The sequence below is a fragment of the Heteronotia binoei genome, chromosome 8, assembly GCF_032191835.1.
Source record: "Heteronotia binoei isolate CCM8104 ecotype False Entrance Well chromosome 8, APGP_CSIRO_Hbin_v1, whole genome shotgun sequence".
Lineage (NCBI taxonomy): Eukaryota > Metazoa > Chordata > Lepidosauria > Squamata > Gekkonidae > Heteronotia > Heteronotia binoei.
Window position 1 is genome coordinate 50,682,649 of NC_083230.1, and position 18,014 is coordinate 50,700,662.

The following is an 18,014-nucleotide window of genomic DNA, read 5'->3' on the forward strand; positions in this document are numbered from 1 at the left end:
TCCTTCTCCAAATCAGATTAGCCCTTGTGGAATCTGGGCCCAGTCCTAATCAAATTAATTTCATTCCTAGCACCTTCTACATTGCTCCCACTCTGATTTATGGGGCTAGTGGTAACCATTCAGACTGAGTGATGTATTAGGAATTCCTGGTACTATATCTGTCTCTGTGAGCATTCACAGTAATGCTTAAAGCTGCTGGGAGACAAAAGGAGACTGAATGGTCTGCATTTCCTATAGTTTCCAGCATTATTAGAAGGCTCATTAGCTGGTGGAAGAGTGGGAAAGATTATTAGTCCTCTGATTTGAATGATACCAAAGCCTTGGATGTCCAGCTTGTGCCTAATATACAGCAGTGATTCTCCACTGAGAAAGTTTGACTGTAAAACAAGAAACACTACTGGGATCTTGTTTGGTATCTCCAATATGGACTACTACTAACTGGATGTTTTTGGACACTCTTTGTGGTTTAGGACTTTTGACTTTATGGAAGCACCTTATGGATGGACTTGGAATTCTGATATTAAGTATATGTGATGTATATATGCTTTGGAATATGTTAATAATACAATATGTTTGACAATTTAGTGTTGTGTGATTTGAGTCCACACAGTGTTTTATTCCGAGTTGACATTGTCAGATACTGTGAGCCTTGGTTGTTTACTTGTGACCTGATCCCTTGCCATGGTAGGACCGAGTCTGCTCTAATCCAGTCTGGGTTCCAAGTTGTTTTACTGAATGCCAAGATAATGTTTGGTAAAGCAGTCTTGGTTTCCACAATTATTTCCAAAGCAAGAGAAGCCTGAATCCCACCCTCAGTAATATCCAAAGATTGTAAGCATAAATACCATAGAGATATGGAAGCATATTAATCCTGCCTGCTATGAAGTTTAGGGTCACATTCAGATTTGCCTAATGGGTCACATGTCCACATCACTAACAGAAGTACTGGCACCCAAAATCATTAGCTTGGAATGTAAAAAATATGAATGCAACTTCAGTTAGACAGCGAGTTGGATTCAAAAGTTCCCTTCTGCAAAGTGGTAAATCTTTTACAGATAGAAGATCCATCCTGATGGAAGGGAATCTCTCGATGCAGCTCATAAAAAGCTGCAGAGTAAATCCACTAACATGGTATTTCATTGCTCCCATTCATTCCATTGGACTTGGAAAGCAGAACTTCCTGGTGGAATTTGCTCTATAGTGAAATGGCATAGATTCTTATCAGCAGGACTTTTTTTGTAGCAGGAATTCTTTTGCATATTAGGCCACACACCCCTGATGTAGCCAACCCTCCTGGAGCTTACAGTAGGCCCTGTACTAAGAGCCCTGTAAGGTCTTGGAGGATTGGCTACATCAGGGTGGTGTGGCCTAATATGCAAAGGAGTTCCTGCTACAAAAAAGCCCTGCTTATCAGGAACCCAAGACAAAAGCCATATTATAACTGAATTCAGATTTGTAAACTGGTGCATCTTTTGGACGCTGAATAGATTTTCTGCTAATTTAATAATCCATGACAGTAACAAATTTCTTCTAGACAAAAAAAAACCTTCTAGAACTGTAAACTGCTTTTCTTTGTTATTTTGCAGGGATCTGTCATCCAACCTTTTGTCCTCTTTTCCTGTAACTGGCCTCTATGGTTTAACTCATCTAAAATTAACAGGAAATCATGCTCTGCAAAGTTTGATATCATCTGAAAACTTTCCAGAACTCAAGTAAGTACCTCATTAAAACTAATAAGGCACACTTGTGTTCATGTGCAAGGGGAGGAGTGTCACTGTATAATGTGTGTTGCTCTCTCTTCAAAGTCTTTGAACCACAGTATTGAAACTAAGACATATATGGTAAAAATTATAGACGTACTGCTTTTTTGTGTCAAGAAAATATGATTGATTTTGAACACCCTGATAGCTGCTTACTCTGAAACACATCTGCTTCTCAGCAATACAATTTCCATATATATATGGAATATATATATTTGCACTCCTTAAAATTGTTTTATTTTAAAATGTATTTTATAGGGATAGTCTCCCCTCCTATTGATTGTTGCTTTGTAGCTACCATTATATATATAAAGTAATATATATATATATAAAGTAAATAATATGTTGTATTGAAACATGCGTTGCCCTTTTGGGAAATTGGAGGATGGAAATAAAATAATCTCTCACAACCATTTAATGCAAAAATGCACTTGGACTAAAACCAAAGTAGATGTTACTTTTTACACAATCTTGCTATGTGGAGTTATGGTCATACTGCACATAGAAAGCCTTCACAGCACCCTGTATAAAAAATGCAGATGGATCCAATTCTGATTGGGACCATGCAACAATGCAAGCAGCAGCTCCTCCCTTTCTCCTGCAGCATTTTTAGTAGCTGAAGTGATCAGGGGCTGTCGGGGGAAGTGTTATTGGCCCCATCAGGAGGCTGCATTTGCAAGCATTGATTGCACATGCAGCCTCCAGATAGAATGAATATCTAGCCCACCATGGCCCCAGATTAGTTTGTCTTCCTAAAATGACTCAGAGGGGATGCAGGAGCTCCTCCTCTCCCCATGGTTCTGGTCAGAATTAGGCTCACCTGGGTTTTTACACAGGAGTTGCCACCAGAACTTGAACTTGCTTCAGTATGGCTGCAAGTCTCCATGGCAAATGCAAGTAAAAAGTAATGTTTCATTTGGCTCTGAGAAGTTATTAATGGTCTGATCTTACAAGAGTTTGCTCTGGCATGTGAAAATGTACACTAAAGGTGCAAGGATTTCTTATATAGGTTCAACATGAAACTTTGCCAAATTGCACTAATATCAGTAGTCAATCTGGGAACATGACCTTCGGCGGATCTGGATCAAGGCGGCTCGGCGGTGCTGATGTTGTTGGACCTATCGGCAGCGTTCGATATGGTCGACCATCGGCTCCTGGCGTGCCGCCTTGCCGACGCAGGGATTCAGGGGTTGGCCTTGCAATGGCTTTCCTCTTTCCTTGACGGTCGGGGACAAAGGGTGGCGATTGGGGAGGAACTGTCCCGGAGACACACGCTTGAGTGCGGGGTGCCTCAAGGGGCGGTGCTTTCCCCGATGTTATTTAACATCTATATGCGCCCCCTTGCCCAGATGGCCCGAGGGTATGGGCTGGGTTGCCATCAGTATGCTGATGACACCCAGCTCTATCTGCTTATGGACGGCCGGCCCGCCTGCGCCCCAGAAAATCTGGACCGGGCGTTACAGGCAGTGGCTAGGTGGCTTAGGCTGAGTGGGCTGAAACTGAACCCGGCGAAGACAGAGGTCCTTTGCTTAGGTCGCTGCGGCCCGGGAAGGGAACTCCCCCTGCCAGTTTTTGACGGCGCTCCATTAACAGCGTCGGGCAGGGTTAAGAGCCTGGGGGTGCTGTTGGAGCCTTCATTGACGATGGAGGCTCAGATAGCAGCCACTGCCAAGTCCGCTTTTTTTCATCTTAGGCGGGCGAGGCAGTTGGCCCCCTTCCTGGAACGTGACGACCTGGCAACAGTGATTCATGCTACGGTCACCTCGAGGCTGGACTACTGTAATGCCCTCTACATGGGGCTACCCCTGTGCCGAACCCGGAAACTGCAGTTGGTGCAGAACGCTGCTGCCCGGCTGTTATTAGGGCTCCCAAGATGGGAGCACATTCGACCGGGGCTCCAGGGTCTGCACTGGCTGCCAGTAATATTCCGAGTCCGGTACAAGGTGTTGGTTATGACCTTTAAAGCCCTATATGGCCTAGGACCTGCCTACCTTAGGGACCGTCTCTTCCCACACGTTCCCCAGAGAGTACTACGTTCAGGTTCACAAAACCTGTTGGTAGTCCCCGGGCCAAAGGAGGCCCGCCTAAAATCCACCAGGGATCGGGCCTACTCAATAACGGCACCTTATTGGTGGAACCAACTGCCGGAGGAGGTGTGGGCCCTGCGGGATCTAGGGCAATTCCGCAGGGCCTGTAAGACAGTCCTCTTCCGGCAGGCCTATGATATTAACTGACAATGCAAAATATCCTGGATGAAAAAATGTATCTACAGGCCGCCGGTTTTTACTCTATCTTGTTTTTACTAAATTATGGTTTAATGGCATTTTAATTGTTTAAACTGAAATTGTTTTAATTATTGTGTTGTAAGCCGCCCTGAGACACCTAGGTGAGAAGGGCGGGGTATAAATCTTAATATAAATAAATAAATAAAATAAACATTAGGCCAGATAGCAGCGTGTGTGTGTGTGTGTGTGCAAAGTGCATCAATTCACAGCCAACTTCTGGTGACCCTATTGGGTTTTCAAGGCAAGGGACGTTTAGAGGTGGCTTGCAATTGAGTGCTTCTGCATAGCAGTCTTGAACTTCTTGGAAGTCTCCTATCTAAGTACTAACCCAAGCCAGCCATGCTTAGCTTCTAGGATCCTGGGATCACGTTTATATTACAGGAAATACAAACACTGTGATATGCTGGCTAACGTGTTTAGGAAAACTTTTTACAATAATCATATAAATCTTAGAATCATATAAATAATTATAGAGAATTACATTCTTATATTACAAAGACAAGTCCATCCACTTGATGTTACACTGAGCATGCAGATGTAGGCTCATTTAGTCAAAGTCTTCCTCAGGAGTATTCCTGTTTTCTTCAAAATTATCAACCTCTTTGTTAAAATTCAGTGTTTATATTTCAAGCAAGCCAATTCTTAACCTCTTCTCTAAACAGATGTGAAAGCCTTCTGAATTTTGCTGGCAAAATGCTCTCTTCATACCACTTAAGTTTTTATATTAGGAGCAAGCCAGTCCTGAACCTCTGCTCTAACCAGATGCAGAAGCTTTCTGAATTTTGCTGGCAAAATGCTCTCTGACAAAAATATAACTTGATTAGGCCAGGCCATGTGCACCATAAAATGTAACATGAAGTACCAGAGATGCAAACTTTGTAAAGGTAATTTCAGATATTGAATGGCAATGGCAAGTGAATGACAACAACAGGCTTGATTGGATTAGGTGTGATATGCAGAGGGGTAGTAGGCATTGGTAATGAGACCAGAAACCTAGTTCTCAGTTCCATCCAGAATAAATGAACATAAGTCTGACATTAGAAATCACAACATTCATGTGCTGATTTAAGAGTAGCAGCGCCCTTACAAAGGAATTTCAAAGGGAGATTAGAAAGAGAGGTTTGCTGGTTTGCAATTGATAATAAAGTTGAATACAATGCATCCTCCTGGACTGGAATAAGACCTAGTTTTCCTGTCTCATTTCCAATGTGTGCTATTATCATTTGGCATCTGAAATCACTCCACTCTCCAAGATATAAGGTCCAGTGCAAGTGTTCTAATTCCTAATCAGGGTCTCTTAAAAAGAAATTAAAATCCAAATAGGAACAGAGAAATCCAATCTTTAAAAAAAACTTTTCAGAATAAGCCAAAATAATTTCCTTAGTGTAAATTGTGCTTGTCAGAAGAATCTACTCACCCTCCTTCCAAGGAAGTGTGCTTGAACACAAAAACATATACCCGGAATAAAACATTGTTGGTCTTGAAGCTGCCAGTGGATTCCGATTTTGTTCTCTCTCTCCCCCCACCTCCCTTCCACCCCAAAAGAGGAGGAACACCCCAGGGAAGGAAGCAGAAGTTGTTTGTGAGTTTGTGTAGGAGGGAGGAAGAGAGAGACTTATCTTTGTATTTCTCCCACAGGAAGCAGCTATGGTGCTCTATGTATGTGTGTGACTGTGAGAGAGGGGGAAAGGGTGGCAAGAGACAGGAAGCAGGAAACAACTGAGGGAGCTGCAGAAAAAGCAAGTTGCTGTGTGGCTACAAAGTAGCAGCCCTGGAAGGGGAAGCAGGAGAAAGAAGTTGCTCATGGGCCAGATCTGAGGGGGGTGGCAGACCCAGCCTGTGGGCTGTATGTTTGATATCCCCAATTTATATGATTATTGTAAAAAGTTTTACTAAACATGTTTGTTTCTAGCTTCCAATATTGCTTTACAATTATGCCTTCTAGAAGGCTGCATAGTTCTCTATGGCCAAAATGAACTCAGAAGTCTACAATATACCAGTTTAGGGGTGCCTAACAGTCACAAGTGCTTTTAAATAGCTACACTGTATTACATCAGGAGGAGGAATTTTTTGCCCTTGCAGTGCTGATGGTTGTGCTGGTGGTAATGGTAGTAAAGGATCAGGTTGTTTCAGTAGTGTAGATAATAATAGCTAAAACAAATAAATGCCATTGTAGATTACCATGGCACCTATCTGTTACTTTTTATTAACTCGTGTATATATATACATATATATATAAAAGATACCCATGACATGCAGATTATGTTGAACTGTGCAAAGCTATTGGAAGAATGCACTACTTTTGGATATTTACCTGTCACAGCCTTGTTTTTCTATTACCTTAATCTGATATTAATTAGTGATTTGTTAGGTTTTGCAAAGGCAGATTGCTGAGATATTTTATGCAGGTAATCATATATTGTCTGTTTTCCCAAAGGGTGATAGAAATGCCTTATGCTTACCAGTGCTGTGCCTTTGGAGTTTGTGACAACTACTATAAAATCCAAAATCAGTGGAGTAAAGATGGGAATAGCAGTGCTAATGAATTTCAAAGGAAAGATGCTGGCATATTCCATACTCACGGTAAATAAAAATTAAATTTTTAGAGAAGCAGTAAACGATAGTTGCTTTTTATTGGAATATGGCAGCCAGGAATTGAAAATGACTGTCTTAGCTTACTGTTTTAATAGGAGAATGTCATTGTAAATAAATTCCCAGTAAAGAATGTATTTATTTCATCACTGAAACATGTTTTCAGTTTCTCCAAGTCAGATTCTCTAGTGTCTTGAAGAATGTTTCCTATAATGTGGCAAGTCATCTGGACATGTCTTCTCCACACACATACATTTTATCGTGCATCAAGCTGTAATTGTTGTATACTGTGCTGTGAATTATATAGAACACTCTAATGCTGCAGTCAGACAACACACAATGTGATGTGGCCCCATCTCTAATTAATCAAGAGCTAATTTGGTGTAGTGGTTAAGTGCATGGACTCTTATCTGGGAGAACCAGGTTTGATTCCTCACTCATCCACATGCACCCGCTGGAATGACCTTAGGTCAGTCATAAATCTGTCAGAGCTATTCTGGAAAGAGTAGTTTCTGTCAGAGGTCTCAGCTCCACCTACCTCATCTGTTGCGGGGAGGGGAAGGGGAAGGAGATTGTAAACTGCTCTGAGACTCCTTTGGGTAGTAAAGGGTGGGGTATAAATCCAATTTCTTCTTCTCTTCTCTATTCCAGGTGTTTTTTTTTGTAACAGAGTTTTGATCAGACATCCCACTGTAACCCGCTTTGGCAGACACTCACTCAATGGTTGAACAGTCAGATTACTGCTGTGCAGCTACTATGGAGTGGGCTATCAGGCAGCTTTTTTCATAATTGTCTTCTGAGGATATATATAATCGCTTATGGGAAACAGTGCTTCAAATTCATGGCAGGATGGTGGCTGCTGGTGGCCAATGGGATTGCTAGAGGAGGCTGCTGGAATGTGTAGTTCAGCATGGGGAAGTGTTTTTGAAACTGCAAATCTGCCTTGGAAGTTTTCTAAGAAAAACACAGTCCCATGAGAAAGAGAAGGTGGAGGTCTGTAAAGTGTAAATAATAAATGTACAATCAGTGACTGACTACCCAGGGGTGATTGTGCATTTATTCGCATTTCCCTACCTGATCATACTTCACAACTGGCTTCAGTTCATAGTTGGAGAGTTCAGACATCCAGAAATGTGAGATGAAAGCACTGACATTCATAAGGATTGGACTTTCCCCAGTGCCTAATAATTCTGCTTCAAAGGCGAGTCAGAAGGGGTACCAACAACTGAGGAACAGGAGGCAGATGTCACTGTCTAATCATGCACTTTAAATCCAGGAGGGAACAAGAACTTCGGATCAAAGTGCTTGTTTGACCGCAACCTAAGTGAGGCAAAATTGGTACTTCTGCTATTCTAAATTATCAGATCATGTATAATGGCCCAGGCACACAGCTGCAGATTGACTGTCACCCAACAGCCTGTCAGTTCTTCAGTCCCCATATGTCATTTACAGTGGAGACAGAATAGACTTGGTTCTCATAAACAATCAATGTTTCTGGGCTCAGACTGCACATAAGCAATTCACATGACATAGCCATGCTTTTCCATGCATCCTGTGTCTAAGTGCTTCAGAGAGATTCTCATTGCCAGCTGCTGGAGCTTAAGAGGGCTAAAAGTCTCTTTGTCTTTGTAGAATTGTTTGGACTTTTTGGGCAAATCTTCTGCATTAGGCAGAGGAGAGGGATCTATATAGCCTCATCTCCCTCTCATTTTCATTCTTTGTTAAAACATAGCCTCAGTACTCCAAATACCAAAGGAGATACAAAATCAGATATGTTTAAGTAACATTTACAGAAAGTCACTACATTTTGAAGCTAGAGGTTACCAGCCAATGTGTGATTTTTCCAAACAGCTGATATTCAGATAAAGGTTTTTCAGTCAACATTCATTCTTGACTTAAATGGAAAACTGCTTTATTTGATATTAGTATCTCTCCAAAGAGCATCAGTAGATTCAAATTCTGCAGCAGGGTGATGTTTACAATATGAAAAAAGTGGGATAGTATATAAAATGTTCTCAGCCATTCTAGCATAATGCAATGTAAATGACTGGATACTGTGATATTTTTTCCTACAGATGACTTTGAGGATTTTCTTCTTGACTTTGATGAAGATTTGAAAGCTCATCTCTCAGTCCAATGCTCTCCCTCTCCAGGTAAACAGCTGCTAGTCAGCAGTTTTCCTATCAAAGCTTCTTTGAAGAAAAGGGAGGGGGGGGGAGATCCTTGGCTATGAATTTTCATCCTCTGGTAAACTAAAGGGCTGGCACAGCATACATCAGGCCACTGACTGGGGCTGATGGGAGTTGCAGGCAAAAAAATCTGAAGAGCTACCGTTGGCCACCCCTGGCATATATGATAAAGTTCTGCTGTGAAGTTAAAAAAAATATTAGTCATAGTTCTGAAGGCTGCATCTGGAAGTGAAGGCCATGGCCAGGGAAGGGTTCTCATAGCCACTGCACTGCTACAGCCTGAGATACACTAGTGGATACAGAATTATGATCCAAGCATGGGGGAAGAAATGAGTACATGTTAAGAGAACTCCAGGAAGTCTTTACCTGAGCTGAAAGCTGTTACCTTTTAGTCTGTCTTTGTCTCCTCAGAAATATTTTTTTTTCATGATTCATTTGATTGTACATGCGGAATGGGATTGTGTGTGAGTTTTTTTGTATATATGTATAGGAGCCTAAAGAGGTCAAGAAGAATGTCCCTCAACATTTATTGCAAATACCCAGGTCTACTTGATCAGTCTTTTCTATAGACACATTCAGTCAGCATGCCGATATGAAGTTCTCAGCCTCACTGAGATGCTCAATAAATTGCAGATGGCTCCATAGCAGAACGGAAAATAGCCCACAAGGTTTACCTAGGCCTGCTCCAAGACCACAACTGCAATACAGATTCCAAACAAAGCATTCTGGTTTATGTTGTGGGAAAAGCCTGCCCCAGCCCCCCAAACCAATAAAGATGTAATAATTGTGGAAGAAGGGCAAAAAAACTGATTAAGCAGGTTCTTAACAGCAGACATGAAGAGGGAGGTTTACAGATTTCTGGCAAATAGCCAGTTCCTAAAATCAAACAGCAGACATGAAAGCTTACAACATATAATCCTTTATCTCATTTCCTTAGTGCAGGAATCAGAATGGGGAATCACAAAGAATATACCAGTTAAGGTTTCACATAACTTAGCTTTTCTCATTTTGTCATTGCAGGACCCTTCAAGCCATGTGATTACCTATTTGGCAGCTGGTTGATGCGAATTGGAGTTTGGACTGTAGTGTTTTTGGCTATCACATGCAATGCATTGGTGCTTGTAACAGTCTTCAGATCACCGTTTATTTCCTCCATAAAGCTATTGATTGGACTGATAGCCATTGTGAACCTGCTCATGGGCACATCTAGTAGTGTGCTTGCCAGTGTGGATGCACTCACTTTTGGAGTCTTTGCTCACTATGGTGCTTGGTGGGAAGGTGGAGCTGGTTGCCACACCATTGGTCTTCTGTCCATCTTTGCTTCAGAGGCTTCCATTTTTTTGCTCACCTTAGCAGCCCTTGAGTGTAGTTTCTCTGTGAAGCATGCTGCAAAGTTTGAGACAAAATCCACTGTTACTAGCATAAGAATAGCTATTTTCTTTTGCTGTGTGTTGGCATTAATCATTGCAATGATTCCATTACTTGGGGGGAGTGAGTATGAGGTTTCTCCTCTCTGCATACCACTGCCTTTTGGGAAACCAGCTGCTGTGAGTTACATGGTAGCACTGGTCTTGTTGAATTCTCTTTGTTTTCTTGTTATGACAATAGCCTATACAAAACTCTACTGTAGTCTGGGAAAGAGGGAACTGGACAATATTTGGGATTGTTCTATGGTGAAACACATAGCCTTGTTGCTTTTTACCAACTGCATCCTCTATTGCCCTGTGGCCATCTTATCATTTTCTTCCTTGTTAAATCTCAGTTTTATTAGTCCAGAAGTAATTAAACCAATACTCCTAGTGATTGTCCCCCTCCCTTCTTGTGTAAACCCACTTCTTTACATACTTTTCAATCCCCATTTCAAGGAAGACCTTGCAAGCCTTCAAAAGCAGACCTTTCTGTGGAAAGCATCAAAGCATGCCAGTACAATGTCTGTAAACTCAGAGGAGGCAGAAAAACAGTCATGTGATTCAACTCAGGCTCTAGTAACCCTTGCAAGCACCAGAATAGTGTATGATATTCCTATGAATAACCCACGAGTGCCACCATCCTATCAAATGTCAGAAAGCTGTAACCTTTCATCAGTAACATTTGTTCCATGTTGTTAGCTTCCCTTCAAAAAGTACCTGAGTTTACAAAGTTCTCAATCCAAAATTAATGTGTGTGCATTTGTTTTGCAAATAAGTAAAGAACTGTCTACTTTCATTACATGTGTTTGTTGACAATGAAAATTGGAAACCTAAAACCTCAATAACATACTCTCTCAGCATGTTCTGCACACACACACAATTCAAAGATCATTAGAATCAAGATGTCTGAAACCACTTGTTTTTGCAAACACTGGCTTAGTTGCTAAGTTGGGAATAAAAACCCCCAAACAGAGGAGTTTTAAAATAAGGACTAGAAGCATCCTACCTTCTCCTTTATGGCATTTATAGCCATTGTACTGAAACTTCTAATAAGCTGATTCTAATAAGATGGCGGATTTCAGATATTAGGAGGCCTGTCTCATTACATAAAATGCTGGAGGTTTATAAGTATATGTACTTACCCATCTATAAGATATTGTTTCATTATCAGATGATTGTATTTAAATATGGCTGCAGAAAACAGGATATGCCACTACTTAAACAAGTTAAGCAGATCCAAGTAACTGAAAATGTAGGTTCTGACAGGCAGTGGCACCTGACACCGGTTCATCTTGTTAGCATCGAAGATACCACTCTAAACTGAGAAGTCTGTTGATATTGCCAGATGTTCTTGGAATGTTGCAGAAGGGGAGATCTGCATTATTTTCAGTTTTTTGCTGCCTAAGTTTACTCAGCTGACCTGTGTCATTAGGAAAGATAATGAAAAATGCACAAACTATGCACACACACACAACCCCAGCTATAGGACCATTCTATTCCTTTATCTCTTTGGCTTTTGAAGCAGTGCAGCATGCAGCTGGAGAGATTCCTAAAACCACTTTGGATTAAACGAGAGATCATCTAATAGTTCACACAATACTTATTATAGTGTGTGTTTTTTTAACAGTGGCTCAGTTATGGAAGCTTTAATGTCAGTGCAACAGTCCCTCACATTTGTATACAAGTTCGAGAAGTAAACTAATAAGCCTGAAGGTTGACTCAAGAAAGATTCTTTTATTTAAAAAATATTTTTAAAGATTCTCCAAAACATAAAGGCTACTATGCATATTATTTTTATACACATAAGAACTTTGATTCAGATTTTCTAAACTTGGAAATATTAAAATTCATTTTAGAGAAACTTTTAAAAATACAACTTGTAAATATGGAATTGTATTTATTACAGTAAAACATACTAAAACCAAGAATTTGCCATGTACAGTTTCATACTATTTGCTTTATTTTCTATTCACATATTTGACAAAAGTTGGTATCTGTATATAATATATGTAAATGTGTAGTGATTGTAAATAGGTGTGCTCTCTTTTCTACTGGTGTTTCAAATATATGTGATTTGTAATAAAATCTGCAACTGGGCAGCAAGTTTTATTAGTGCCTTACATTCACAAAACCTTGTCCATACTTCCAAATATTCACCAAAACCTTCTTGACAGATGCCGTTTTGAGTTCTACTTTGAACGTGTAAGTTATTTCTCTGGGAGAACAAAACAAACAGTGTTTTATCTCAGCACATATAATCGCCGTTTAACATGCATTCACACTCTTTATGATACATACTTTCAGCTTTTCATATTGCACCTTGTATTATCATAACACATTTCTGGTCAAGAACTGCATGAACAACTATAACTTTCAGATTAACCCAACAGCATATCACAGTTTTCCACACAAAAACTCTTCAAGAAGGACGGAGGTAGTTGAGAGGAATGCAGTCAAAGGAAACTAAAACATTTCCATATTCATCTGCACTGGTAACAACATGTAACTACAGCACTTCAACTTGGAGAGCAAAATATTCAGTAATATATGCAGCTCATCCATCATTTTTAAGACTTGAGGGTTGTTGTTTTTTAATCTTCCATTTGTTTTTAAAAAATAGTTCTCTCAGCCCAGGAGTTTGGTCCAAATCTGTCTTAAAAATGATGGATGAAGTCTCTTCTTGCCTATAACATAAGTGTAAAAGAAAATGCCAATGCTAATAGAAAAACAAAACAGTAATGTTGTTAGTAGTTTGTTCACAAAACAAGAATGAAAACATTCTGTTTAATTGTCCCTGGAGAGTTTGTTTTTTCCCCATAAAGTAACCAGTTCTGGCATAGTCAAAGAAATCTCTGTTTGCAATACTCTATGCATACATACTAGGGAAGAAGCCCTATCTCATACTGTGGGACTTCTTAAATAAAAATGTGTGGGATTATACTGTAAGGATTCTAAATTAACAGTTCAGATCTAAACAGAATTACACACGTGTAATTCCACTGAAGTCAATGGACATAGTAGGGTATAATTTTGCTTAGGATGGCACCAGGGCTCACCCATCCATTAGGCCACTCTAGGCAGCTGCCTAGGGTGCAACCCAGGGGTGCCAATTTGGGCCCTCCCTCACCTCTTTGATCAGGGAAATAGGCAAGCGTGGTGGCACGGTGCCTGTGCTTCAGACCATGCGTGCCACCTGGTCACTGTCACTCAGTCCGGCCACCACTGCTTCCAGAAGCTAGGCTGACCTGGTGGTGTGCACACTCTGAGCTGCAGGCGCCATGCCACCACTATAGTGCTTTAATGGTCTCCACAATCCACTTAGAAAAGTGTTGTGTGAATATCCTGTTCCCTCGTGTTCTGATTGCATATGACATGAAGAGAGAGGGCGAACGACAGAACTCCCTCGTCTGATGGAGACAGAAGGACAAGGCCAGTCGAACATCCAAGGTATGTAGTCTTCACTCTTCGTCCGAGGAAGGAGAAGGAAAGGTGAACAGCACAATGTCTGCTGATAGGTGAAATTCTGAAATGACCTTTGGCAAAAAGTTCAAGTCAGGCTAGAGTTACTTCATCTGGAGTGAAAGTAATATAAGGAGGGTCACAATGTAGTGCCCGGAGTTCCCCCATCCTGCAGGAAGATGCAACTGCTACCAGGAAGGCTCCACGCAAGGAGCTGCTGAGAGCATTTAGCCATGGGTTCGAACAGCTTCATAGTCAGTTTGGACAGCACTAGGGGTAAGTCCCACACAGATGCCATTCTGTGTGATGGTGGAAAAAGGCAAATGAGCTGTTTAAGGAACCTCTTCGTTGATGGGTGTGTAAATACAGAAAATCCATCTACCTCTGCATGTACTGCTGAAATAGCTGCCAGATATACCCATAGGGATGAATGGCTTAAACCATTGTCCATTAGGGATAGTAGGAAACCAAAGATTAGGGTAAGGTCTGCCAGCAACAAACAAAGGAATTCCATTTTGCCGCATAAGACTTCCTGGCCGGCGACTTTAGGAGAACATGGTGTATCCTATCAGAGAGGCTGTCTAGTTCAGTTTCCATGCAGTTAGCTTCAACTGGGGAATGTTGTGATGGAGTATTGAACCCCTGTGTGCTAGGAGAAGGTCTGGTACTGGGGAAAACTGATTCCATGGCCTGTTGGATAGGTGAAATAGAGCTGGAAACCAGTGTTGCCTCGACCACCACGGGGTGATTAAGATGCCCACCAGTTGTTCCTCCATGATCTTGTGCAGTATTCTGTTCATGAGAGGTAATGGGGAAAGCATGTATAGATGTTTGTGATGCCAGGGGTAAAGGAGCCCGTTCCCCAGTGCTAGAGGGTCTGTGCCTCCTTGGCAACAAAATGCTGGACACTTCTTGTTCTCTCTGGTAGCAAAGATGTCTATCTCTGGGTAACCCCATTCCTGGAATAGGGGTTGAAGATACCCACAGTTCAACTTCCATTCGTGGAAGGAGGCTCCCCCCTTGCTGAGGGAATCTGCCATCACATTCTGTATGCCTGGGAGATGAGAGACAATAGGGTGTACTTGCCATGTTAGATAGTCCTCATATGTCCATGGCTAGTTTGCAAAAGCGAAGAGAGACCGTGCCCCCTTGCTTGTTCAGATAGTAAAGGGTCGTGGTATTGTATGTTAGCACCAAGACCACCTGGCCTCATATCAGGTGCTGAAACAAGTGTTGGTTTATCCAAGCTAGGCTCAGTTGGTTGTTCCAGCATTGGGGGGATTTCCTGTGATATCGTATTACAGGGGTGACGAACAGTAGCTCTCCAGATGTTTTTGCCTACAACTCCCATCAGCCCCAATCAGCATGGCCAATGGCTGGGGCTGATGGGAGTTGTAGGCAAAAACATCTGGAGAGCTACTGTTGGCCACCCCTGCCGTATTAGGTTGAGTTGATGAACATATGAAGCTACCTTATACTGATTCAGACCCTTGGTCCATCGAAGTCAGCATTGTCTACTCAGACTGGCAGTGGCTCTCCAGGGTCTCAAGCTGAGGTTTTTTACGCCTATTTGCCTGGACTCTTTTTAGTTGGAGATGCCGGAGATTGAACCTGGGACCTTCTTCTTACCAAGCAGATGCTCTACCACTGAGCCACTGTCCCTCCCCTAATAAATATTCGATCCTGAGGATGTAGAACGGGATGACTGCTGAGGTCAATTTTGAAATTGGACAAATTGGTGTCCTAGGTGTTGCTTTTCTGGCCAAATAGTTGGTGGATCAGAGAGTGAAGGAGCTGAAGCAGAGGTATCTTGCCCAGTGCTGGAATATGCCCTGAGGGTGATGGGGCACTGCGTGGATTCTTACGAGAGTCTTTCTTATGTCGTTTCTCTTTATCTGTTATGTATTGAACATAAGTAACCAGACCTCATGGCGACGGCGACCAAAGGAGACCCTGGGTCCCCGGATGGAGCTCGCCAGAGGCCCCGTCCATCAAGATCTGTGGCGGGAAGTTTGACCGACCAGGATTGGCCTGGTCGGAGGAGGGGGCTGTACCGGGAGATGGATATAAGCGGGACCCAGCCTGCGTGCTCTCTCTCTTGTGTGATGTACTATTAAAGATACTATGTTGCCTTCAAACCGTCTCGGTTCTCAGTACATTACCATTTCTTAGCAGGAGTGGAGGCTTCCAATTCTGGGGCCAGGGTTGGGCATTTCAGCACTGACCAGTTGGCATCAGATTGAGCGGTTGCCAAGGGCATTGCCAAAGTCGAAGTGGAGGTGAGCCCGGAGATGGGTTGTGATGCAGCCATAGAAGGCGCAGTGAGGTGGCTTCCAGGAGAGCTATTTAAGTCTTGCAGCGTGGTTCTTTTGCATCTGCTTAGAGAATTTTGCACAATGTGTGCAGGAGTCTGGATGGTGGGCTTCCCCAAGGCACAACAAGCAAAGTTCCCCAGAGGGATGGGGTGGGAAGGGGGGTTTCCCCAAAGGGGAGTGTGCACCTGGGTTAGATAGTCCTTACCCTGTGATGGAAAAGGTTTTGTCTGTTGTTTGCAGGGAAAACAACAAGGAGAGAAGGAAGAAATGAAGGTTTAGGTGAGTACCGATAAGAGGCTGGAATGGGGAACCAATCCGCGCAGTGGTCGGAAGGGAACTGGTGGGATCTTCATGCCCATCCCAGTGGGCATTCACGGTGGAGCCCACGTGCATGACCATTGAGAGGGGCATGAAAACCCTTCTATATAAGCTTTGAAGTACCAATCGGAACCAGCGCAGGCACACTATATCCTATCAGTGTGAAGCACAGAGACCATGAAGAAGGTTCATTTGTTTTTGGTTTTTTATTTTCCTTTGCTGTAAATAGAATTTTATCTTCTTGTGATCTGTATATATTAAGTAAAATATAATTGTTTCCTACCTGTATGGTTTTGCCTGTACATCTTCATGTCCCCAAATAACAAATAAATGAGGGATGGTTCTTTCCCAGATGTTTAATTACTTGCTTGATCAGTGTGAAATGTGGCAGCTGATTTGAGAATTTCCTGTGGAGCATTCTACTTAAAGAGCATCCCCAATATTACAAACTAATAATATCCTTAAGTCAATGTGGCATTTTCATCTCCTGTCCTATCATCACCCCTCTCAAACTGAATAGCAAGAAAACCTTGTTCTTGCCAAGTACGGTTGCCAAGTCCAATTCAAGAAATATCTGGGGACTTTGGGGGTGTAGCCAGGAGACATTTGGGGTGGAGTCATGAGCAAGGTTGGAACAAGTACAATTGAACTCCAAAGGGAGTTCTGGCCATCACATTGAAAGGGACTGCACACCTTTTCCTAGTTTAAAGAATTTTATTAATAACATATGGTAACATTATCCATTAATAACTTTTTTTTATCTTCCCCATATGCTATTTGCTAAATCCCCCTCCCCACGTTACTTGACTTCCACTGATGTTATAAACATAGTCTCTTAAGATTCTTGTTAGTTTATCCATCTCACTCCATGTTATTACTTTTGTAATCCAATCCCATGTTTCTGGTATTTTTTCTTGCTTCCATAACTGCTCATACAATGTCCTAGCCACTGAAAGCAAGTACCAAATCAAAGTTCTATCTTCTTTTGGAAATGTTTCCATTTGTAATCCCAACAGAAATGTTTCTTTGCCAACTTTTTAGGGGTCATATACCATCTGTACATAATTTTAAAACAGTTCTCTTTAATACTCTGACATGTTGAAAGTTTCATAGAGTTCTTCCAAAGATATTCCCATGTATCCATCTGTATTTCTTTATTTACATTGATTGCCCATTTAATCATTTGAGATTTTACTACTTCATCTTCCGTAGACCATTTTAAGAGTAACATATATATTTTTGAAATTAATTTTTCATTATCACCAAGCAGAACTTTCTCCATTTCTGTTTGCTCTCGTCTTATTCCTTCAGCTTTAATATCATTTTCCACCAGGCTCTTTATTTGTTGCATTTGAAACCAATCATATTTGTTATTCAACTCCTCCGCAGATTTCAATTCTATTTTACCACTTGTATTTTTAGTAGCTGATTGTATGACAACCCTCTTTCTTCATTGGTCTTAGCTGTTATTTTTATCACTTCTTCTGGCACTATCCATAATGGCTTTCTCTCATCACCATACTTCTTATTCTTCATCCATGTACTTAACAGATTATTTCTTATATAATGGTGAAAGGAAAAAAATCCATTTTTTTCTTCCCATAGTACATGTAAGCGTGCCAGCCGAATTTATTTCCATGACCTTCCAACATTAAAAGTTTTTTATTTGACAGCATCACCCAATCTT

General features: G+C 41.6%; 1 protein-coding gene across 2 annotated transcripts in view; it reads left to right on the forward strand.

The window, feature by feature from the left end:
• The window catches only part of LGR5 (leucine rich repeat containing G protein-coupled receptor 5), a 147,603-nt gene extending 136,623 nt beyond the window's left edge, over nucleotides 1-10,980 (forward strand). For both annotated transcript variants that reach the window (XM_060245083.1, XM_060245082.1), the window contains 4 exons: nucleotides 1,587-1,712; nucleotides 6,483-6,628; nucleotides 8,713-8,790; nucleotides 9,847-10,980. In XM_060245083.1, the coding sequence (XP_060101066.1) occupies nucleotides 1,587-1,712; nucleotides 6,483-6,628; nucleotides 8,713-8,790; nucleotides 9,847-10,934 (1,438 nt within the window). In that variant the 3' untranslated portion in view covers nucleotides 10,935-10,980. The remainder of the gene's footprint in view (nucleotides 1-1,586; nucleotides 1,713-6,482; nucleotides 6,629-8,712; nucleotides 8,791-9,846) is intronic.
• The last annotated feature ends 7,034 nt before the right edge of the window (nucleotides 10,981-18,014 follow it).